Source organism: Sturnira hondurensis, unplaced genomic scaffold, assembly GCF_014824575.4.
Source record: "Sturnira hondurensis isolate 20B ecotype Veracruz unplaced genomic scaffold, ASM1482457v3 Scaffold0009314, whole genome shotgun sequence".
NCBI lineage: Eukaryota > Metazoa > Chordata > Mammalia > Chiroptera > Phyllostomidae > Sturnira > Sturnira hondurensis.
In genome coordinates, this window is record NW_028081945.1 from 3381707 (window position 1) to 3407069 (window position 25363).

Below are 25363 nucleotides of genomic sequence, written 5' to 3' on the forward strand. Positions count from 1 at the left end.
CTCACTCCAAAATCCCACTCCCAGGAGTCTGAGCATCATCTGAGAAGTGTGTGCGCTGTCCATATGTACATGCACTTTTCATTGAAAAAACACGTCTGTATTTCATGGGTGTCGTTCCACATCAGCACATTTAGACCTGCTTAGTTCTTTTAAGACTAGATAACTGATTTAACCAGTTGCCTATATAGGTGGACATTTTGATTGTTCCCAGTATTTTATACACAGCATCTTTATGTACTGGCGCATTGAATGGGAGTGGGTGCTAGGAAACATTTCTCCTAAAAGTTTACAATATTCATGGACTAGAATAGAGTCTAATGATTGGAATAGAATTTTGAAAGCAGTATGGTTAGGATGGCAGGTGGACTTGAGCTTAGGATCTCATTGCTACTAGAAGAACAAGGTCATTTGTTCTGAAACAATCACATACATACATGTACTAATAATGCTGTCTCAGATGAGTGACTATAAATCACAGCAAACACAGAAGAGTAGCTTACACATAAAAAGGTCACCGTTGTTACTTCGTGTCAAGGAAATGAAGTAGCTCAGCAAATAGCAAAATAAAAAATGTTTTAGAACAATCTGTTACACTGTGTAAATGGTGAAATTCTGATACTTTGTTTAAATTCAGTGGCTGAAAGAATCCCTTTGTAAAGAAGATGAGAAGGGAGTTTTACATGCATTACTTCCAGACTGCATTACTTTTTGGAGAAGTATGACATAAGAGTTAGAACTTGGGTATTATTGTTACCTTTTCTTTCACATCCGCATCAGGGTGATTAACTAACGCTTGCATTTTCTGGGCACATTCTTCTCCATATAAATGGAAAAACAATGAACCTTTAGTGAAAGCAGGCTTAGCTAAATGGCCTTCCTTTTTGAGGCAGTTATTTATATTCTGAAATAGTGTAAGAACTCGAAGAAGAATCTCCTTTGCCACGTGGCCATCATAAAGGGACAGGAATGATGAATCCACCTGAAATGGGAAACAATGAGTTTCATTTTAATAATACATGAAGACATTTTTCATGTATATTTTCACATTTTAAAACTGTTAAATATGTTTTTAAAATCTTGTCATAGAGAGTTATCCCTAAGATTGTGTAACATATGTAAGATCTTTATAACCCCACACTATATACTAATGGGAAAAAGATTTCGTGTTTTAGCTGAAAAGTACTATTTTCTTGCAATGCTAGAACATAATCATATGGGAAAACACCCACCTTCTTTTTAAGACCCATCATACAGTCTTTGTGGGAACTCGGTTCACCTAACATTTACTACACACATGCCCTGCAGGGCACAGGGGTAAGCAGATGAAGACCACAGTCTCTTTTCCACAGGAGTGGAGGTCATGCTATCTCTGCACCTCCTTCGGAACACTTGTCTTTCGATTGCCTTGTTCACTTGTTACAGATTTTTGTGTAAGGTCCGTGAGGACAGACACCGGGTCATGCTGTTCTGACCCAGTGCAGTACATGCAGTATCTTGGCACTTGGTCCAGCACCTGACACAGAGTAGGGCTCAATAAATACTAGTGTTCCAGCAGATAATAGGGTACATATGAACATAAACAAATCAAGTGTAAAAGATGTGATGACACAGTATACCCCAAATTGGGTAGAGACAGCAAAATTACATATTTTTGCAAGGGAGACTTTTTCAAAAATGATTTTCTAAAGTATAATACGCTCATTACAAAAAAATTTAGGAAATTCATGTAGGTAAAAAGAAAATAACATAATATTGCTCTCAGAGATAACTTCTGTTAACATTTTCAAAGGGGTAAATCTACATATTTGTATATTTACAAAACAAATTTGTAAGCTATTTACTTGGGCACCAAGTAGTCCTTCTGTCATGGCTGGATTTTCAGACAAATTCAACAGCAGTTTCAAAACTTGAACCTGAAATAAGAATAATATCGGTTTGTTTCAGACCCAGCTGTCCTGTCACCATGTCACACTTTAACGTACTGCCTGTGCTTCAAGGTCTGGCTCAGATTCTCTTACACCATGGAGGCTTCTCCATCCATCTCAGTGTGAAAGGGCTCCTGGGCTTGCTCGCTCCCAACACGTGGCCCTGGTTTCAGAGCACTTAAGACACAGCAGTGTTGTTTAAAGCTTACATTTCCAATGACATTGTGAGGGAGATCGGGAGAATACTGTGAATGCCTTCACCATCCACCCTCACCCACATGCATACATACCTAACACATGGTAGGCTTAACGTGTTACAGAAATGAACTTTATTATGGTTACTGTTAGGTGAAATAGGATCTTTGGAACAGAAAATGAGTCTTTTGAAGCTCAGTTTATTTCTATTTAAAGTATGAAAATTTTAAAACAGTTTGGCTACTGAGACTAAATAAAGAACAATATGGCCTTTTTCTTCTTAGTAGGTTACAATGAGTCTTTGACCTCACCTCCTTTATGTGAAAAATGTTTTACAATCATTTTAAATAGGTAGTGATAGAAAAATCAGCAGACAAATGCTAACCTATAGCCAAGTAGCTAAAATATCAGCATTCTTATCACTTATAACTGAAAACTTAGTAATAAATTCAAATAGAATTACTTTAAGGACAAAGGTCATGTAAAACTAGTTCCTACAAGACACTTGAAATCACAGTGAGGGGCAGGGAGGGGCTTCGGAAGTCGGGAAACGTGATGACTGTGCTCTGTGCTCGCCCTGAGAAGGAAGCTGGATGTGTAGTTTATATAGCTTCCTTTGATTACAAAGGCATTATGTGCTTACTAGGGAATATTAAAATTAAAAAAAAAAACAGCAAAATACAAAGGAAAAGGAAATTTATATTTCCAGGACCAGAAATGATCACTGTAAGTTTTGTTATTTTTTTCTCTGGTCTTTATGTACCTGTCCTGTATAATCATAGCCTCCTTTGATCATGTTGTACATACTAATTCGTTACTAAAGGAGAATATATATGGCTTTGCCTATTTTTTTAAATCAACTGTTAAAATTTTTTTCCTGTGGAAAACTGCATGAAATATTGACTTTAAACTTCTTTTTATTAAAAGTGTTTAATATAATTAATAAAGAATCGTAATAAATTTCAAACAGTGCAAAGGGAATGAGGTCAAAACAAAAGCCACCACCCTATTCGCCCACTGCACTCCCCAAATAAGAACCATGGGAAACTTTCTTGCACAGGCAGACATCATGTTTTTTCTAACGGACAGCCTTCATGAAATCACAGCCTCTTAACATTAAAGAGTAAAGACGACTTCTGACCTTTCTTTAGTGCACTCACTCCCTGGAGATCTGGTCTGGCCTGACTGGCTGCCAGCAACACCAAAATAAGTGTTGGGAATAAACACCTGTCTCCAATGTCAATGAAGTTTTGATCAAGAAAATAGGGACAAGAGTTCTAAAATAGGACAGTCCCAACGTATGAAATAAGCCTGGATGACGTCAACACAATCTAACAGGCCCACAAGTGGTCAAGGAAGGCAGGTTTATAACCAGGGAATAGCAACAGCAATAGCTATATAGTGTCCTGAACTAAAACCCCATGTTGCCATGTTCTGTAGAAGACAGTTAAACATGAAAACCAACCAACCAACCAACCAACCAACCATAAGGTTAGAGTACAAGTACAGATTAAACAGCTCTATGTATTTTGGTTTGAACCGTATGAAGTCTCTGTCTCTTATCACATGTGCCATCTTGTGGTGAGTCTGGGACATTTCTTTTAAGCTGTTAGTTGTCTTTGCTCTCATAGTAAATGTGGCACACACAGTTAATTTACACTAACCTTCCACTATTTTATTTAGTTAGGAACCAGTGTTGTACCTGAAAGGCCATTACAGTAGAGTGAGATCATTTATTAAAAAGTAAGACTTAAGCCCTGGCCGGGTGGCTCAGTTTGAGCTTCACCCCATGTACCAAAAGGTTGAGAGGTTAGATTCCCAGTCAGGACGCATACCTAGGTTTCTAGTCCAGTCCGTCAGGGAATGCATAGAGGCAGCTGATGGATGTTTCTTTCACACATTGATGTTTCTCTCTCTCTCAACTCAATTAAAAATATGATTTATGTATTCTTGGGTAAGGATTAAAAACATGTATAGAAAGTCATTTCAGTGGTTATTTACTATGAAAATATATAAAATGGGTACATTTTCCCACTTACAAATGGATTACTATCAAAGAGTTCAGCCCTGGTGATGTGGCTCAGTGGACTGAGTGCTGGCCTGCAAACCAAAAGGCTGCAGGTTCAATCACCAGTCAGGGCACATGCCTGGGTTGCGGGCCAGGTCCCCAGTTGGGGGCGTGCTAGAGACTACCAATTGATGTTTCTCTCCCTCTCTCTCTAAAAAAGTGAATAAATATAATCTTTTTTAAAAAGTTCATTTGTAAGTTGGAACTTGAAATTCATTTTTTTAATGGAGAAACAATGTTATAATTGGTGGTTAGATTCCCAGAATGACCAAAAAAAGCAAAATTTCTATCCCAGAAATATTGTACTAGGTGATGTAATGGAAAAACAGAAATAGAACATACTATTGTAGTGTGAGTCACCTTTTAAAAAGTCATAAAATATATTAAAACACAGACCAAGTCTGGCATATCTCTGCAGCCACAGGCCAGACTCGCCTGGCTCTGAACGCAGTGTTCCTCTGAGGTTTTGGGTAAGGCGGCTGCAGAGAGATGCAGAGGAAAAATTTTTCCTACAGCTGCAAGGCCATGGGGAAGCGGGAAGGGAGTTTCCATGGGGCCCCAGGGGCTGGGAGTTTCCTTGGTCCCCTGGAGAGAGATGGTGATAGGTGCATGCATTTTGGAAATTCCTATGGATGGTGCAATATTGTTAAAATAATAATATGATTATTACATGACTTTTGAATGCCTTTGGGTACATCCAAATAAGTCTGGCTACTGGAAATATGGAAAGCGCATATAAAAACACCCCAGAACAAACTTTATTTTTAATTTTTAAAATATTTTCTTTATTTTTTAGAGAGAGGGGAAGATAAGGAGAAAGAGTGGGAGAGAAATATCGATGTGTGGTTGGCTCTCATGTGTCCCCTACTGGGAACCTGGACTGCAACCCAGGCACTTGCCCTGACTAGAAATCGAACCGGTGACCCTTTGGTTCACAGCTCGAGCTCAATCCACTGAGCTACACCAGCCAGGGCCCAGAACAAATTTTAAATCAATTATAATGAGGCTCTACTGTAATGATAATTTGATAACCTCAGAAATAACTTCAATGACATTGAGTATTTGGAGTCTGGCTTCACATTTGGTTTTTCTAAATACCTGTGCAGTTTTTTGGTCGACTGTGCCAGAAAAGAGAGGCCAATATAGTAAAACACTAATGGATCAACCCAAATAATCAGAAACTTTGATTAGTTTACATTCTGGTTTTATACTATTTCTTGAAAAATGGCACTTGATATGAATGCACACTAATATGGAAAGGGTGTCTCCTGAGATCCTGCTTAATTCAGCTCAATCTATTGCTTCCTACGTCTACACAACAGGTCAAAGGGAAGCACTGAGACATCCATTACTAGAACTTAAGAGTAGTTTTAGAAAGATTTTTCAGCCAATAATGGCTGAATCAAAACAATGTTTTGTTAACCCCAAGGTAAGCAAAACTTCAATCAACCAGAATTATCACTCAGACTCCTTAGGGGTGGGAAGCCAGCTACCTTCGGTAAAAGGCAAACTCTTACCTTAATGTGCAGAAAGCCAAATAAATAACAATTGATAAGCAAAACATGTTATTTTCACAAGTTAGTTTGAAATTCAGTATTAGGGGATAAAAATAGTTTACCTTCTTGGGCCTATCTAAGAGTTTTTAATAAACTCTAACTAAACTTTCTTTTCTGTGGGAGTTGTACATTCAATTCCAATCTGATAAGCTTGATACAACAGCCCTTTGTATTTCAAGTAACAACCAATTCCTTCGTACCTTGGTGCTTCCATTTCCTGCAAGCAACACTTGGAACAGGTCTGTGATGTAATGGCTAAGCAGGTGCTGGTGGTCATTGGTAACTGTCATGTTTGTTAACAATCTCAGTCCTGCCAGCTGCACGGGGGAGTTCAGGGGACCAGAGAGGACATCCTCACAGACTTGACTGACGTATACCTGGAGGTGGGGAGAAAAAGTGAGCATCTTAGAATTTCCAAAGTTTTTCTATTGAATAGTAACTTTTCTGCACTGTAAAACAGGGTGACAGTTCAGGAAGAGACTGGCTCCTCAGAAAAGAAGACATTTGCTTTTCTTTTTTTTTTTTAATTCACACCCAAGAATATGTTTATTAATTTTAGGGGGGGGAGGGAGAGAGAAACATCAATTGAGAAACACTGATCTGTTACCTCCTGTACAAGCCCCATCCAGGGACTGAACCCACCACAACCTAGGTACATGCCCTGCCTGGGAATCGAACCTGAAATCTTTTGGTGTGTGTGAAGATGCTCCAACCAAATGAGCCACCCAACCAGGGCAAGAAGATTCTTTCCAAATCTCAGAGTTCAGAGACTTATTTTTTTTAAGTCTTAAAAAAAATAAGATACTTACCATTAAGTTGTCTAACTTAATTGGTAGACAACTCTAATGAGGCGGGTGTTACTATGAACATTTTACAGAAAAGGACTTTAAAGTCTTCCAGATGCTTACATTCCTTGCCCAGTCTAAGCGGGACAGTGTGGAAGCAATGTCCACTTCCAGAGGCCATGTTCTCAACACCAGTGGCCCTCTCACTTGTTAGGGGCCTCCCAACTCAGTCTACCCCACTGTGTCAACTGCTCTGAGCAGTTGGGTATTCTGCTCTGAGCACACCAGAATTAAGGAGGAACATGTGTGAAATCACTTTGTACCACGGTAAGTACCTTAACAGTAGAATATTGGGAGGTATATCAAGTCAGAAAAAATGGGAGAGACAAGTAAAATAGAATTTTGCTTTAGAACTAGTCCTATCAAAAATAAACCACAGCAAAACTATTTTTGGTCCAAGGTACATATGTACCTAGCGTACATGTATGAACTACTCTATCATATTACTAACCACCACTGGCAAAAAGCAATGCAATATGGGCAGTACTCCTCTATTATACACATGATAGAACTAAACTCAGTGTGACATAGTTTTTTGAACTCTATTTTCCATCTGGCCATTGTTCCACCTTGGAAAAAATTGTCTCGCAGGTAACTGATACTCAACTACTATAAAGTCTACCTGAAGTTCCAACTGGTAGGAAAATTCCTAATATAAATTGCTAAGGAATTACAAATTGTCCCATAAACCAGTATGGACTTTTAAAAAACATCCAGACGTATATGTGTTACCACAGATCTAAAGCAATGGTTAGAAAGCAAATATAAATTTTTATTACACATCCATAGTCAGGGAAAAAAGGTATTTCCTTAGTTCTTTAAAAAAATTTAGATTTATTTTCTGAGAGAGGGGAAGGGAGGGAGAAAGAGAGGGAGAAAAACATGACTGGTTTCCTCTCATACACCCCCAACCAGGGATCTGGACTGAAACCCAGGCATGTGCCCTGACTGGGAATTGAACCAGGAAACCTTTTAGTTCCCAGACCAGCACTCAATCCACTGAACCACACCAGCCAGGGCTTCTTAGTTCTTTATAAATCATTTTTTTGTAAGATGATGATGTTTTTCAAAGCATTTCCAAAAGTGTGTTGGGTATTTATATCCCTATTATCTCTGAATCTTTCACCATTTCATTTATTTAGCAACAACTAATGGGCTGGATCAGTTATTACTGAACACATGCCCAACTTACCTTGGTCTTTTCTCTTGTAATTCCCCCCACGTGCCCCCAGCACTACCTGTAGAAAACTTAGACCTTAAGAGCCAGGTTGTATTCCATCTTTTACAGAATCTTGGATGAGCTCTCCCCTTCCTATGTACTCAACGATGTTTTTCCTTATATTTTTCCTTAAAGTACTTCATCATATTCTGTCTTGCACAATCATTTATGAGCTTGCCTTATCCTTCCTTCTTGTTTTTCCCCCATTTAACTTATTTTTAAAAGCTATTTTATTGATTATGCTGTTACAGTTGTCCCAATTTTCCCCTTCTGTCCCCTACTCCCACACCACTCCCCACTCCCATAGCACCTCCCACTCCCCTCAGACAATCCCGCCTTTGTTCATGTCTGTGGGTCATGCATAAGAGGTTTGTCCAGAAGGTATCCAGCCATGTAATATAAAAAATAGAGACATTAGTTGAAGAAGATACACGATACAAGAAACACTGTACATAGGACAATGACACCTCAGTCCCCTTCAAAGTAGGCACCTTGGGACCTCACACAGTTCTCCCAGTAACCATCAGTTGCCCTGTCATATTTTCCTGAATCTCACTGATGGTGTGAAATCTCTTCCCTTTCAAAGGTGATTTTAGTAGGGTACCAAATATGGGCTGTAGGGGGTGCTGAGTCACCTGGGTGATTTTATGTTTGGACAAGACTCTACACAAGAGGTGATGCATGAGTGGGTGCGTTGTCATGATGAAGCTGCCAATCACCAGTTACCCATAGCTGCAGCATTCTGAATCATCCGAATTGTTTCGGTGGAAGAATGTTCAAGTTTAACCCAAAACTGATGCAGATTTATTGCTCTACTCAGTCATTTTGAATGCAATGGCCACAGTACACATACTCAGTCAACACTGTCTACCATCCTGACTCTTACAGTGAAGTCATCACTTTTCACACATGCGCTGCATTCTCCTTGGCTGCAGGTTATACTGTTACACAAACAGTTCTCGTTATACTAATAATGGCTAGGACTTTTTCCAGACACAACTCATGTAAGTACTTTGGCTATTCCATTTCCATATTGTACTTTATGGCTATTGTGTGACTACCAATGACTACTTCTGAACCCCCTCACCTCTTCCATTCCCCCAAATCCCACAACCCTTCTGGTAATCATCAAACCCTCCCTATATCCATGAGTCTGTCTCTGTTGTTTCTGTTTACTAATTTAGTTTTTTAGATTCAATTGTTGACAGGTATGTGTTTACTGCCATTTTATTAATCATAGTTTTGATCTTTTTCTTAAGTCCCTTTACCATTTCATATAATGATGTCTGGTGATGATGAGCTTCTTTAGTTTTTCTTCTCTAGGAAGCTCTTAATCTGCCCTTCGATCCTAAATATCTTTGCTCGGTAAAGCAACCTTGGCTGTAGGTCCCCATTTTTCATGACTTTGAATATTTTTTGCCAATCTCATCTAGCCTGCAAAGTTTCCTTTGAGAAATCAGCTGATAGTCTTATGGGGACTCCTCTGTAGGTAACTAACTGCTTTTCTCTTGCTGCTTTTAAGATTCTCTGTTTATCTGTAAACTAGGTTACTTTGATCATGATGTGTCTTGGTGTGGAACTGTCTTGTTTGGGGCTCTCTGTGCTTCCTGGGCCTGTATGTCTATTTCCTTCACCAAATTAGGGGAGTTTTCTTTCATTATGTTTTCAAATAAATTCCAATTTCTTGCTCTTTCTCTTCTCCTTTTGGTACCCCTATGTGGGTACCCCACTTTGGTACTCCTTACATTATCCTCATTTTTTTTTGGTTTCTTTTTTCTTCTCGTTCTGCTTCATTGTTTTTTGCTTTTTTATGTTCCAAATCACTGATTTGATTCTTTGCTTTATCCCCTCTACATTGATTCCCTATAAATTGTTCATTTCCATTAGTGTATCCTTGATTTCTGCCTGGCTCTTTATGCTGTTGAAGTACTCACTGAATTCCTTGAGCATCCTTAATACCAGTGTTTTGAACTCTGCAACTGATAGATTGCTTATATCCATTTTGTATAGTTCTTTTTCTGGAGTTTTCATCTGTTCTTTCATTTGGGCCATGCTTCTTTGTCTCCTTATTTTGGTAGTCTCTTGTGTTTGTGTATTAGGTAGAGTCACTATGACTCCCCATCTTGGTAGCGTGTCATGTAGGGTTAAGTGGCACAGCCTCCCCTATCACCCAAACTTGGTACCTGAGGCATGCCATCTGTGTGGGCTGAGTACACCCTCCTCTTATAGTTGAGCTTTGACTACTGTTGGCAGATCCATGGGAGAGATTACCCAGGCCAGTCAGCTATAAGGACTGGCTGTGAACACTGACCACCAACCTTCATCCTCCATGAAGGATCAACTATGCAAAGGCAGGGGGGTGGTGCTCACATGGTCTGTGGCTGTCCACTGGGTTTCCTGGTTGGTGCAAGTCATGGTCAGCCACCACTTGTTTCTGCCCGGGGCCACCCAGTGTGAGCTACAAAGCAATCTGCAGATGGCTGCTGCTTGTACTGGGCTTGGAGGTTCCCAGGAGGAGCAAAATGTGATCCAAAGCTGGTTGCTGCTGGTGCCAACCCTGGGGCCGCTTAGCCAGAGCCAGGGGGGCTGGGGGTGAGCTTGCAAATTGGGTGGGGTGGGGTGGAGCCTCGGGTACACACCAGGGCAGGGCAAACAGTGTAAGCCAGGTTGAAGGAGTCTCAAATATGACTCCTGCCTACCTTTTCTGTGACTGTGGGGGGAGAGCTCAGAAAAGGCACAATGGCCCCTGCGCACCTTTCTGTCTGGAAGAAAGCTGTCCCCCAGCTCCCGCCCTGATGCCAGACCCTTCAGTTCCTCTCGGTAAACCTCCTGGTGCCTTTCAAGCTGCTACCCCAGTGGTGCTGGATCTCAGAGGGAATGTGTCTTAGCCAGTTTAGCATGAACTGTTCAAAAGGAACTGCCAGGGGATCCAGTAGTTTATTAACCTACTCAAATACCACTGGTTTTTATTGCCAGAAGTTATGGGGTCTTATCTTCCTGGCCCTGGAACCCTGGGCTGGGACCCCCACTCCTGAGACATTCCTACTGGATTTTTATCCACCGTAAGTGGGTGTGGGACCCGCCCATTGCATGTCTCCTCCTACCCTTCTGGACTGATGCGGGTTCTTTAGTTCCATTGTTGTTAGATTTCTATTCAACTCGATTTCTGATTGTTCTGGGTGATTCTGGCTGTCTTAAAGGTGTTAATCGTGTTCATTTCCAAACTCTGTACCACAAATCAGGAGCTCAATAAATGTTGAATTAACGTAATTTCCTACTTTGTTGTATCTTTCTCCTGATGTTATCTGCCTCTGGCCTGGTTCCTTTACCACACTTGGCTTAAACTTCACCTCTTACTGGCTGGTTCATATCCCTCCCTCGTCTGCCTTTTTGTCCCCATTAAAAAATGGGCAGAGGACTTGAATTGATATTTTTCCAAAGAGGAAATACAAATAAATGGTCAATAGGTTTATGAAAAGATGTTCAATATACCTATTCATCAGGAAAATGCAAATCAAAACCACAATACCTGTTAGCATAGTACCTCACACCTGTTAGAATGGCTATTATCAAAAAGACAAGAGCTAACAACTATTGGTGAGGATATGGAGAAAAACAAACCCTGTGCACTGCTGGTGGGAATGTAAACTGGTGCAGCCACAATAGAAAACAGTATGGAGATGCTTAAAAAAATTAAAAATAGAACTACCATATGATATAGCAATTCCACTTCTGGGTATCCATTTGAAGGAAATCAAATTGTAATCTCAAGAAGATAGCTGTTACCTCTATCTCCCCACCTCACTGCAGCATTATTCACAATAGCCAAGACATGGAAACAACCTAAATGTCCACTCACAGATGGATACAGAAGATGTGATATACACAACGGAATATTATCTAGCCATTACAGAGAAGGAAATCCTGCCATTTACAACAAAGTAGATGGACAGGAGGGACATTATACTAAGTGAAATAAGCCACACGGAGAAAGACAGGCACCAAAGGATCTCAGGTGTATACAGCATCTGTAAAGCCTAATTCATAGAAACAGAGCAGCATGGTGCTTGCCAGGAGCTGGGGTTTGGGGGAAATGAGGAGATGCTGGTCAAAGGGTACACACTTTTAGTTGTCAGATGAATAGGTCCTGGGGATCTAATGTACAGCAGGGCGACTACAGCTTATATACTGTATTGTGTACTTGAAAGTTGCCAAAAGAGATTTTAAATGTTCTAACCACAGAGGGGAAAATAAAAGGTAATTATGTGAGATGATGGAGGTGTAGCTAACACTATGGTGGTAATCATTTTGTAATATATACACATATCCAATCACCACTCTGTATACCCTGAACTCACACAATGTTTTATGATAATTATATCTCAATAAAGCTGGGGAAAAAAGAGTAATTCTTGGCCATAAAGTTATAAAGGAGAGTCTATTAAAATTTCATTACTGATCTTTTTGTTATTTTCTCTTTCATGTATAGAAAACCTTATACATTTGTGATTTTAGATAGCTTACCTTTATCTTGATTTGGTTTTCAACATTTACACTCAGGTTACTCAGTGCATTTAAAGCCTTCTCTTTAATACTGTAGTTGGGATCATTGATTTTGCTTCCAACAATTGGAATACCACCCAGTTCACGAATAATGACCTAAGATGGAAAAAACAGGACCATAAATTCAATATGCATTCCCTACTCTTTGCATCCACAGACACAAATAAAATTAATGACTCTTTGGAAGTATCTTTCCCATATACCATCTATAATTCCTATTTTAAAAATTTTACCATCAATAATATTACAGGTAAAAAAAAATCAATTGAACATAAATTATGAAATTATTTAATTAAAGTACAGCATGGAGATACAGAGATTTGCACAGCTGCTGTAATGATCTCAAAGCAATTTATTTAAAAATTATTTTACTTTGAAATACATTATATGACTTCTCTACACAGGCAAATTTATAAAAATATTAGGATTTAGAACAGTGGCCTTCAACCTTTTGGGCACCAAGGAGTGGTTTCTCCATGGCCAGTGAGGCAGGCAGCGGACAGACAGGAGGTGGAGCTCAGGCAAGCTTCCCTCTGCAGCCTGGTTCCATCTTGACAGGCCACAGACAGTACTGGTCTGCTGCCTGGGGGTTGGGGACCTGATTTAGAATACTGAAGCGGTGTTTTGCTAAAATGTACTCTTTGGAATACCAACCCCCCAAGATGTTAATGGATGTTACATTAAAAAAAGGGGGAGGGTCAATGGTTAAGTGTGAGAAACTTTGGGTATAACAAGAGTGAACAGTTTCCTTATTGTGATTCATTAATGTCTGTATGCAGGGGGAAGCAACCTGAGGTGAGTACTGAATACAGTACAGATGAATCCTGAGCAACAGGGGTTTAGAATGCACGGGGACACTTATACACAGGTTTTTTTCAATGAATACTATTAACGCATTTTCTCTCCCCTACTATTCTCTTAATGACATTTTTTTTCTCTAGCTTACCTTATTCTAAGAATACAGTATACAATACATATATCACAAAATATGTGTTAATTGACTGTTTATGTTATTGTTATAAGGCTTCTGGCCAACAGTAGGCTATAAGTAGTTAAGTTTTGGGAGTATCGAAAGTTATCTGCAGATTTTCAACTGCATGGAGATTGGTGCTCCTAACCCTGCACTGTTCAAGACTCAACTCTATCTCTGAACTGGACACACACAGAGGGCTCCTCAGTGGGGAGGGCGTGGGAGAAACAACTGGTCACATCCTGCAGAACTGGAGTTTGAAAAAAGGTTCCAAGTGTTCAAAGGAAAAGTAACTTGGGAATTTCTCACAGTCAGTTGTAACACTATTAAAGATACTATGTGTCTTTGGCCCTGACACTGAAAGACAAAATTACTTCAATTGTTTCAGGAAAAAGAGGCTGAAAATGATTACTGTCGTTTTTTCACCAACAGCCCAATGCCCTTACTCTACTGTTACTGAGACATAGCACTGAGTGAGAAACAGACTTTCCCTCTGCAACTTCAGGTCCAGGTTCTTCCCAAAGATTTGTGATTACTAGAAAACTGGCTTCCCCCCATGCCCCCCTTTTCTTTTGTTCCCTCTGTACTGCTAAAGCAGATCAAGGCACTATAATTAATGACAAGGGGCACTAACTCCCATTACCCAAGAAACTGCTTATTCACCAGTGGCTATTGACTCACTCTATAATTTGTTTCAAAAGGATGTAAAAGTACCGTATCAGAAACATCCCAACAGAGGCATGATAATAGATTATTCTGTTTGTTTGTTTGTTTGCCTGGCACTCCTCTTTCCACTGGGGCAGAGATGGCACCTCCTCTACCCGATATAGTCCCTGGTGAGACTGCTGGTCAGCCGTGTTCACATCCATCCCTGCTGTCGGGCCGTAGGAAGCTCATGTGAGCCAGGCCTTGCTGATCATGGTCCACGGTGCTTTGACCCAGAAACTGACCCGAAGAGTGGGCACTTGATCTCAGCATGGCAACTCCACTTTCTGGATCATGAGCTATAGGAATGAAGGCTACAGAGGCCAGTTACTTTGCTTCCATCCCTGTGAAGACAGCTTCTTTGTGGCCACAGAGATAAAGAGCAATGCACAAAAAGAAGCAGGGGTAAAGCAAAGACAGAAGATAAAGAGAGCTCTGACAATACTTCCCATAGCCTTGAATTGTGTTCACTTGTGTCTGAAAGCAGTGCTATTCTTGGATGTCCAAGGTAAATGAGCTCAGTATTTCCCCTTTCTGGCTCAGAATAATTTAAGCCGATTTCTGTCACTTGCAACTGAAAGAATGTGAGCAATATACAAACATTCTTTATATTTCATTATAAATCACTAGAGCTTTATAGTAAAACTTACTATACTGGAGAAAACTGGACTGAAATAAAGTATAAACTCAAATTAATTTTGCATTCATGACCACCTTAACAAAGGGCATTAGCTGAAAATAATAACAAAAAATTTCTACTCTTTCTCCATTGGAGTAGGGAGGGGGCAGAGACAAAAGCATTCTAATTCAGCTCTTTCGTCTTGGCGTCAAGTCTCTACTTGTAGAAGCTGTTTTCATTGGTTAGTGGTTGTCAGAGAGATCAGGGACCACCTGTGCTAGAACCATCTGACTTAAGAGTTATTACACAGTAAAGCATGTACTTAAATGTTCTGCTGAGTTTCAAATAATTAAAAAGGCCATGCAACGCTAAACTTATTATGAATGTGATACCTGTGACCAACTTCATAGGGATCTAGAAACCTATTAAGCGGTGCTTTTCAGAAGAAAACAATCCTACGCCATAGGTGTAAGTAGCCACATTGTGTAGATGCGGAAATTGAGGCTCTGGGAGGTTCCTGCCCAGGGTCCCAACTACTGCTGGGGTGTAAGAATGAGAGGAGCCTGTTGTTGACACGGGGGTACTTACCTGGTTAGTTGAAAAGGCTGCATTGTTACCCAGAGTGACCAAAGCTTTTTCAATAATTATAGGATCCTCAGTTGACTCAAGCAGATAAAGGAGTTTCTGAAGTTGTTCAGCATTTAGGACATCATCATATGAACTGTTGGTTAAGTCTTCTGCATAAGAAGAAAATTATTTAAAGTTCACCTAAAAGCAGCATGAGATATAAAAAATTTTCAAAACAGCATTGAATGCCCTGATGCCAGCCATGGTGTTAAAGTATTTTATCTCATTTAATCCCCGAGAGACCCTGGGAAGAAGATACTACTGTAATTCGCAGTTTACAGGTGGAAAACTGACACAGACATTAAGAAATTAGTCAGTTGGTGTTTTGGTAAGACACTTCATGCAAGTAATACACACCCCTAACGCCAGCTGCATCTTCAGTTTCTTTTAAAAATCAGGCACACACATCCAACGTGACACTCGCCTACACGAGCGGGATTTGCATTGAAACAGACCTTTTCTGATCACAATTTTCAGAGCACCTCCAGCAGAAGAAAAGGTTAGGGGAGTAAACCAATCACGTCTGGGGTGCAGCATTTTTCTTGCTTTATATGAACAAGGAATTGGTGACTGCGATGCTAGTCCTGCCCTGCTAGGGGAGCTACAGGAGACAAAGCTGTCATCCTGAGTGAATGCTGGAATAGTTAAATGCCAGATCTGCTTAGTGACTTTTTAGAATTTGTAGCTCTAATGTGTAAAAAAAATTTCTCTTTGCAGGAATCATCACAAGAAAAACGAAAACCATTTTTTATAACACACAGTATGATTACAGGTCAGAGAACGCATGTGTCCATAACACACTACTGGGAGTGGGGAAGGGGAGAAGGCTACACAAACCAGGTACTATATGATGTCACATCTGCGCTTCTCTTTTAAAAAATATGTATCAAGTTATTATAGACCATTATCTTTGAGTGCTGGGAATAAAAATGACTTTTATTTTCTACCCTGTGCTAGTGAGTACTTTCTGACTTTTTAAAAAATAATTAACAGGGTTTACTGATGTAGACAACATGTATTATTGCTGTATTTAAAATAATTAAGTCTACTGCTTACAGGAGAATCACAAGAACTATGAGGGGAAGGAACAAATATAGATTATGGGAACCAGCAAGTGATATGATGCCCTGAAGATGCGAAATAAGAAAGAAATCAACTGTTAGGAAAATATGAAATCTAAGCCAGCAGATTCTCACTCCTAGATCTTATTATCAGGATCTCTGGGCCCTGCTTTTACTCCTAAATCTGCTCATTTACACCTTATAAAACAGGGTTTATCCCAAAGAATACTTGAAAAGATGAGTGAAAGAATGACAAAAACACAGATTTCTAGAACTGAAAAAATTTAGGGTTCATCCAAACCTGTAATTTTGACACAAAGAAACTAAAAGCCAAGATCATTTCAGGATTTGCCTAAAGTCAACAAAGAATTCTTCGCTGAATTCTTTGTCTTATGCATTAGATGTTCAGTTGTACCCCTGGCCTCTATCCACCAGAAGCCAATAGCAAGAGATAGCCAACATACTCAAAATACCCAAATCAATAATGTTATTGGTGAAAATGAAACTGTGTCTTTTATTTTACGGAAAACTAAACAGATTTTTTGGATAACCTACTAAAAAGTTTTATAGATATAGTAAGTAAATTATGTGTAAATAGTTAAATGAAATTATGTATAAATAGTTAAATAAATTTTTACAGGAAAGTGTTAAATTATAGAATTTCACTTAATGGGAAGAGACACATGTGGTACCTTAAAGTAAGCCAAGGCTAAGGTGCTAGAGTGTCTAGTTTTAATTCCAGCTCAGCTACTTACCAACTGAGAGACTTAACCTCTCTATACCTCAGTTTCTTCATTTGTTAAATGGGAGTTAATGGCACCTGCCTCAAAGCATTTTTGTGCCTCAAATACTGTGAGGCCTGGAGTATTTCAGTTATTATTTTATTAATAGGACACACTGCTGGTTAATAAAAAACTGGCTCTAGAATCAGATCTTTTCACTCCTGGCCCATTACTGCTTCCCCACCCCCCTATGCCACCACCATCCCTCTTAATCTGTTAAAATGATGAGCCCCACTTAGTTTTGTAAATAATCCTATATTCTCTGCTTGAATTCTTAACAAAAAGCATGCATTACTTTTTCAGGAAAGAAATAAATCTAAAACTCTAAACCCTTTAGAGCAGGGGTGTCAAACTCATTTTTACTGGGGGCCATATAAGCCTTGCAGTTGCCTTTGAAAGGCCGAAATAATTTTAGGACTGTATAAATGTAACTACTCCTTAACCGTTAAGGAGTTGAAATTACATTTGGCCCTTTCAAGCAACCGTGAGGCTGATGTGGCCCCCCGTGGAAATGAGTTTGGCACCCCTGCTTCAGAGGACGGTGATCACCAAACACCCAGCTTCTCCACTGGTGAATTTTGAAACGCTGGTTTCAAACTAACAGCGTTGCCACTGGTTATAACACAGGTGAGGCAAACATGTGCGCCAGTTCTCCACTTAGCTTCGTGCCAGTAAGACAGTGAGAGAATTTTGGACTTAGTGGTTCACCATCTCCTTGGGTAAACTGAGGAGAAACTAGAGTTCCCCAAGGAAATGAAAAGTGACTACCAAATAACTTTACAGCAAGATAAATTTTAAGATAACTGTCATGGTACAAACTCATTCCATCCAGTAATAATACGCTTTCCTGTTTGTGTAACCTTATGTCCTTCATTCAAAATTACCTTCGTATAGGCTCCTTGCTAGATGTATTCTTAGTTTTTAAAGTTTTTATTGCCATCATAAATGAAATCCTGTCAATTAAAAATTTAAATTGGTAATTGCTTATATATAAGCTACTGATTTTGGTATATTTATTCTGCATTCAAGTTCCTTTATTAAACTCATTGCTTCTAAAAGTTACTCAGTTGATTATTTTGGATTTTTCCTAAATAAATCATGTCACTTACTAATTATAATTGTCTCCTTTCTAGTATTTAATGCATTTTTTCTTGTCTCATCAAGCTATGATTCCAGGACAGTGTTGAGTAGTAGTTGTGAGAGCAGGCCCTCCTCTTGTTCTTAAATTTAGTGAAGATGCTACTAGTGTTTCAGTATTAAATATGGTGTTTGATTTGGCTGTTGATGAATGCTCTTCATCAATTTAAGAACACTTCCTTGTATTTATTCCTAACTTGTTGCATTTTTTATCAGAAACAATAATTTTCAAATGCTGTATTATTATTTTTTGTAGTGAAGTTTATTATTTTTTAATTATTTTTATTATGAGGTCATCATGTATTTTTGCTTTTACTCTATATTAATGTAATAAATTACAATAAATTTATTTACAATAAATTACATTAATATATTTCCCAATGTAAGTCTTCCTCTCATATCCATTTGGCCTTGGTATATTATGACTTTAATCCCCTGATGGATTTGATTTGGTAATATTTTATTTAACGTTTTTACATTTTTATTCATAATTGAGACAGATTTGTAGTCTTTTTTTTGCAATTTCTGTCAGGTTTTGATAGTAGGTTGTTGAATGAAGTACAACTGTTTTCATTGTTTTCAATCCTCTCAAACAGTCTTGACATCGTGAGAATTACAAATTTCTTAAATTTTAAGACGAAGAAAAGATCACCTGGTTCTGGCTCAAGATGGTATTATAAAACACACTGAGCTCACCTCCTCCCACAAACTGAATCTACAGTCCACAGGGCACAATGCCCTCTGAAAGAAACCCAGAAACTGAGTGATTCCTACACACCAGGCAAATGAGAAAAAAACTACATCAAAACTGGCAGACAAAACCTGGTCACAAAACCCACCCTTGCCACAACTGGAAGTTCATCCTTCTAGATTTCCCCCGAGGAGTGAAGGGATTGGATGCCACATCCTGTGCCTCAATTTTTAAGACTCCCACCTGAGAGATGGCCCCCAAAACATCCAGCTTTGAAAGCCAATGGGGCTTGCATCCACAAGACCCACAGGCTATCGCAAATTAAGAGATAGTTATTTAAGGGACTGTGCAGATTGCTGACCCTAACCTAGGGCCCAGACCAGGCAGCAGATGAAAATTGGGTTATCCCCCAGAAAGAGGCTTATTTGCTCATCTTAATAGGTATGACCTAAGGAGCAGGCTTCAACTGTAACATACAAATGAACTGAACATTAGTAGAAGGAATAAAATAAAGACCAGAGCAGAAATAAATGGACACCAAGAGAAAGGAAACTCTTCCAAACTCATTTTATGAGGTCAGCAGTACCCTGATGTCAAAACCACACAAGGATGCCATAAGAGAAGAAATCCACAGGCCAATATTTCTGATGATCAGATGCAAAAATCTCAACAAAATACAGCCAAAGTGAATTCAACAATACATTTAAAAGTTTATACAACATGATCAACTGAAACTTATTCCGAGTATGCAAGGATGGTTCCACATTGGTAAATCAGTCAATGTGATATAGCACTCCAACAAAATAAAGGGTAAGCATCATATGATCAACAGATGGAGAAACAACTATAGAGGGAATGTCAACATAATAAAGACCACATATGACAAGCCTATAGCTAACATCACATTAAACAGTGAAAAGCTGTAAGGTTTTTCTAAGATCAGCAACAACACAAGGATGTCTACTTTTGCAACTTTTATTTAACAGTATTGGAAGTCCTAGCCAAAGCAATTAGGAGAGGAAAACGAAAGGCATCCAAACTGGAAAAGAAGTAAAACTGTTAACTATTTGCAGACAAATATAAAGAAAAACTTAAAGACTGCAGACATACACTCACACATACATGATCAATTAATTCATGACAAATAAGCCAGAAATGTACAATGGGGAAGGGCTATGTTGGGAAAATTGGACAGCTACATGCAAATAATAAAACTGGTCTATCTTACACCATGCAAAAAAATCAACTCAAAATGGACTAAACACTTGAAAGTAAGATCTGAAACCATAAAATATGGGCAGTAAGCTTCTTAAGATAAATCTTGGCATGATTTTTTTGAATTTGACATCAAGAAACAAAAACAACAGAAGTGAAAATAAGTAAGTGGGACTACATCAAAGTGCAAAGCTTCAGCACAGCAAAGGAAACCACCAACAAAATGAGAGGCAACCTACGGAATGGGAGAATATTCGCAAATCATGTATCTGATAAGGGGTTAATATCCAAAGTACATAAAGAACTCATGCAATTCAATAGCCAAAAAACCAAACCAATCTGATTAAGAAATGGGCGGAAGATCTGAATAGATATTTTTCCAAAGACACAAACATGTCCAGAGTCCACCAGGTAAATGCACATCAAAACCAGTGTGGCCTGGACTGGTGTGGCTCAGTTGGTTGGAGCATCATCCCATGGACCAAAAGGTTGTGGGCTCAATTTCTGGTCAGGGAACATACCTACATTGTAAGTTTGATCCCCTAGTTGGGGCAGGAATGAGAAGGCAGCTGATTGATGTTTCTATCTTACATCAAAGTTTCTCTCTTTCTCACCCTTCTTCTCTCTCTTTCTAATAAGCAAAGGGAAATATGACCTTAGGTGACGATTAAAAAAACCCCACAATGAGCTGTCATGTCACACTTGTTAGAATGTCTATCATCAAAGAGACAAAGTGTTTGTGAGGATCTAGGAGAAAGGGAACCATTGTGCACTGTTGGTGGGAAGGTAAATTGGTGCAGCAACTATGAAAAACTTTATGGAGGATCCTCAAAAAAATAAAAATCAAACTACCATTTAATCCAGTGATTGTCTACTCCTAGGTGTTGTCTAAAGAAAACAAAATCACTATTTTGAAAAGATATCTGCACCCCCATGTTTATTATTTACAATATAGGGAAATCACCTGAGTGCCCATTGACGGATGGTTCAAGAAAAAGTGGTGTGTGTGTGTGTGTGTGTGTGTGTATGAAATATTATTCAGCCATAAAAAGCAATCCTGCCATAAGTGACAACATGGATTGACCTTGAGGAGATTATGCTAAGTGAAATAAGCTAGACAAAGGAGGCCAAACATTTTCTCATTTACCTGTAGAATCTAAAAACAAACTCAGACACAAAGCACAGACTGGTGGTTGCCAGAGGTAGTGTGAGGGGAGGGTGTGGTGGTGGCTCCATCCATAAACTGGGTGAAGGCATAAACCTCCCATTACAAGAGAAATACGTCCTGGGGATGTAGTGTACAGCTTGGTGACTATAGTTAATACATTATATACTTGAAAACTGCTACAAAAAGTAAGCCTTAAAAGTTCTCAGCCCAAGAAAAAAAATTACAACTATGTGTGGTGATCATTTTGCAAGATATACACATGAATATATGACATCATTATGTTGTACACCTAAAACTAAAAGATGTTATATGTTAATTGTACCTCAATCTTAAAAAGACCATCCTCTAAAATCTAAGCATGATGCTGACAAAATGAGTATTTCCCAGTCTTCAAATATAAAGGTATGGCTTCTAGAAGAAGGGACCATGTGCAACTTATTTTATCAGCTGCCTGACCTAAGGTTATGGTGATTTTGGAAACTTGTAAAATTAAGTTTAAAGGTAAGAGTGTCACTCTTTGTCAGTATAAGTGAGAAGGTATGAGTCCAGGCCACCAGACCAATTACTTATACAAAAACATCCCTGACACAAACACTACAAATTAGGTTTTGTAAGTAAGGATAAATGCAGATTTGAAAAAAATGGATTTTTCTCTTGTATAAAAAAAAAAAACACAAAATGGGACGGAGGTGGGGAGCACTAGGGGGGTGGGCTGGGATGGGGGTAAAAGACAGAAAACTGTACTTGAACAACAATTAAATAACTAAAAAACAATAAGTAAGTAAGTAAATAAATAAATAGGAAAAAAAAGAATAGAACTCCCATACACTCCCTTTTCTTAGGGCATTTCCTTGAGCAAACCTGTAATTCTTTTATTTGTCCCTTTGAGCATAAATATACCTAAATTTGAAAAGCTAAGGAAGCTTCTTGCCACTTTCCAATCCAAGAAAGTCTTTCTTCGGGGCTTTAGGATTCTCTGTTTAAAACTTAAACATCAAAGAAGATCAGATGGAGCTGATCTCCTTGTCTCTGAGTTTAGGCTTGGCACGTGGCTCCTTGTTGGCACCTGTTTGTCATAAAGATAATGAGAAATCTTATTTTCCCTCTGGATAAAGGCTAACACAAATAGCCACCCCAACTACCAGTGAAGTTAAGTATAGGGATACATCTGCCTGTGTACATAAAGGGACAAGAATTCTTTGTCTTTGGAATCCTTTTACCAGATTGCCTGTGCTGGGTGTAACAATCTGGTTGAATGTTTATGCTATAATAAAGCTATTTACAATAATTTGTTCTCCATTTGTAGAAGGGAGTTTCTTGGTTGGCGGATTTCTTATTTTCCTAATTGCTTCCATTACCTGAACTATCCCTCCAGAACATTCAGCAAATTGTTAGAATCCTGAATGCACCTACCAACTTCTGGACAGAAACCTAACCCTGTACTTGTCCACCAGGAGGGCGTCCCCCATGCAAGTAACTGTTCAATTTTGAAATAGCTATATCTAATATACATCTATCTCCAGGATTCCCTCTGCAATTTTGCCTATAAAAATTGCAGAGGGATCGGACCACGGTGACTTTAAGGTAACTCCCCTTTCAGAGGCCATCCTGAGTCCCAGCAGAACTGCCTCTGGCGTTTTTTCTTCCAGGGCAACTGCACGCAGAATTTCTACTGCCACAGGCCCCCACAGCACACAGTCCACAGTCGGGAGACTCCCTTTGGTGGCATAAAGGCCGGGAGAGAGCTTTAACGTGAGAGGCAATCAACATGCTTTTGAAAAACCTAATCTTCAGCTGTGAAGCCAGACTAGGCAGAAAGTTTGAGCAATTTTTCATCCCAGGATTTTGAACAAAGAAGTGGAGGCGGGGAAGAGGCTCAGAACCCCACCCCCATCAAGTGGGCGATACGCCCTCAGCACCTGGGCCGGCCTCCCTCCTCCTCCGGCTTCACTTCTTTTCCACCTGGAACACAGGAAAGGCAGGGACACCTGCGGAAACAAACACCCGCCCCCAGGATAACTCCAGTGCCCACCCACCTGCCAGGTTCCCCAGGGCCTCACCTGCGGACCGGGAGGAACGCAGCCGAAGCCTCTGGCCTCCAGGCCGCTGGCCCCGCGCCAGCCTGTAAATGCAATAGCAGGCGCCGGCCCCGAGGACCAGGCCCGCCGCCACCCAGCCCGCGCGCCGGGCGCCGCCCATGCTGCCACTGCAGCCGGAGCGTAGCTCAGGTCCTGACGCGGGAAGCTCTGGGCCGTCCCAAGGCACGGAGCCGGAGTGGAAGGGTCGGAGGAAAAGGAAAATGGGAGTCTGAGCTCCGCCTCCCGGAAACCGCCCTGTGAGAACTGTAAAACCGCCCACTGCTGGCGCGACACATCCCTGCAGCTCCCCTAGGTGAGGAGAGGGGCTGGTAGAAAAGGTCCAAATTTCGTGAAGAACTGCCACACTGCGTGACCCGAAAGCGACAAAAGGGGACTCCCGCCGTCTGGGGGAGAGCTTCCCAGGACTTCTTCCCTGGCCTGTGCCCCGAAACCCAGGCCCCGGCCCGCGGCTCTCCGGGCTGCCCACAGCAAGGGTGCGGGCTGCGGCACGCCCCGCGGTTGCTGGGGCAACGCCGGGACGCGCCAGCAGAGCTCCTTGCTCCGCTTCTGCGCTGGGCGCGAAGAGCCGGCTGAGAGCGCAGGGTGCGGGGCTTCTTGCCATGGCCTCGCTACGTAGGGCCAGCCCCAGGCTGAGAAATTACTTCAAGCAGAACTACATTCCTCAGATCTGCGAGGTACTGCAGTCACTTAGCCGAGTTAGAAGCGGGAGGAATCGAAGGGATTTCCCGGAGGAGGGCCTGAGGTTTGGACGCGAGAGGGAGTGGAAGAGAATGAAGTCAGGGAGGTGGTCTGGACTGAAGGTAGAGATCCAGGAGAACACAGAGGTAATGGTGGCTGAAAGAGAGGGGTGGATGACATCTCCCAGGAAGAAAGAACACAGGGCCCCAGGACAGAAAACCCAAGCTCCAATTTTGCGGGTTTGAGCACAAGATCAGGCGAGAGGAAGAAGTGCCCTAGAGACAGGGATATCAGGAGAGCGTGGCTTTACAAAGACAGAGGAAAATAGTGTGGCTTAAGATAAGGACCTGACAGGATGTAGTGGATTTGGCCTAAGGCGAGCCTTGAGTTTCATTGGAGCGATGAAGGCAGAAAATAGATTGAGGTTAGCTAAGCAGAGAGGGGACACAGACACCTTGAGAGGGAAGGTAGCCAGCCCTTTGTGAAGGGAAGGACCCCACACCCAGGATTTCCTTAAATCGGAGGAAGGACTGTCCCCACCTCCCTACCCACAAAAGGGGAGAGGACAGGATAGGGGTGGGCAGGCTTTGTAGGTTTGGGGGTAGCAAGCCAAGGAAGTTCTCTTCTGGTGACTTCTATTTTTTTCTGCAACTATTTGGTGAGATATTTGCCAAGAATGAGTATGGTTGGGTGAGGATGGAAGGAGCAGAGGTTAAATTATGGGGAGAATGAGACAGAAGTCTAGGGAAGGAAAGAGGAGAGGCAGGGAGTGTTGAGAGCCCAGCTGGAGTAGAAACTTTCTCCTGTGCAGTTAGGAGGACAGTCCCCCTCCTTTTTGGATGGTAATTTAGAAGTATTTATTAAAATGTCAAGTGCATCTACCTTTAGACCAAACATTTGCACTTCTAGGGATCCACTTTGTAGATATGCCTGCATATGTGATCAGAAGGATGTACAGGGATATTCATTATAACATTTTTACATGGTGAAAATAGTAATCTAAGTGTGAATACAGGAACAGGATGTTATATATTTAGAATTAACTATATCTGTAGCTTTTGAGAAGAAAAGCTCTCCAAGACATAGTAAATTAAAAAAAACACACAAGTTGCCCAACAATGTGTCTGCTACAATCTAGCTACCTATGTGATTTCCCAGATGTATGTATAGGTGTATGTATGTATACATGTGTGCTTATATGTATACCTGTATCTGTATTAAAGACAATACATGTATAGAG

At 40.4% G+C, this 25363-nt stretch overlaps 2 protein-coding genes across 3 annotated transcripts in view; one reads left to right on the forward strand and one right to left on the reverse strand.

Moving 5' to 3' along the window:
* Positions 1-162: 162 nt before the first annotated feature.
* On the reverse strand, positions 163-23794 carry ARMC10 (armadillo repeat containing 10). Of its 2 annotated transcripts, XM_037057092.1 has the most exons (6): positions 23407-23768; positions 15254-15402; positions 12333-12467; positions 5945-6121; positions 1842-1913; positions 163-979 (listed from the first exon to the last, which is right to left on the reverse strand). In XM_037057092.1, exons 1-6 carry the CDS (start codon positions 23543-23545, stop codon positions 731-733), a joined length of 921 nt encoding a protein of 306 aa, XP_036912987.1. In that variant the 5' UTR covers positions 23546-23768; the 3' UTR covers positions 163-730. The 2 variants fall into 2 exon arrangements, with proteins under 2 accessions (XP_036912987.1, XP_036912988.1); XM_037057093.1 differs by lacking the exon at positions 5945-6121 and having other exon boundaries at positions 23407-23794.
* FBXL13 (F-box and leucine rich repeat protein 13) overlaps positions 23786-25363 on the forward strand; it is a 193375-nt gene continuing 191797 nt past the window's right edge. Inside the window, exon 1 of the mRNA XM_037057044.1 lies at positions 23786-24119. Within this exon, the coding sequence (XP_036912939.1) occupies positions 24045-24119 (75 nt within the window). The 5' untranslated portion in view covers positions 23786-24044. The remainder of the gene's footprint in view (positions 24120-25363) is intronic.

What these genes read in the sequence shown, in the direction of transcription:
- ARMC10 (XM_037057092.1), bottom strand. Translation starts at nt 23,545, where the DNA reads ATGGGCGGCGCCCGGCGCGCGGGCTGGGTGGCGGCGGGCCTGGTCCTC. An exon ending in CAGGAAATGGAAGCACCAAG is followed by an intron (nt 1,914 to 5,944) that starts GTACGAAGGAAT and finishes TTCTTATTTCAG; the next exon opens with GTTCAAGTTTTGAAACTGCT. An exon ending in AAGGACTACTTGGTGCCCAA is followed by an intron (nt 980 to 1,841) that starts GTAAATAGCTTA and finishes TTCCCATTTCAG; the next exon opens with GTGGATTCATCATTCCTGTC.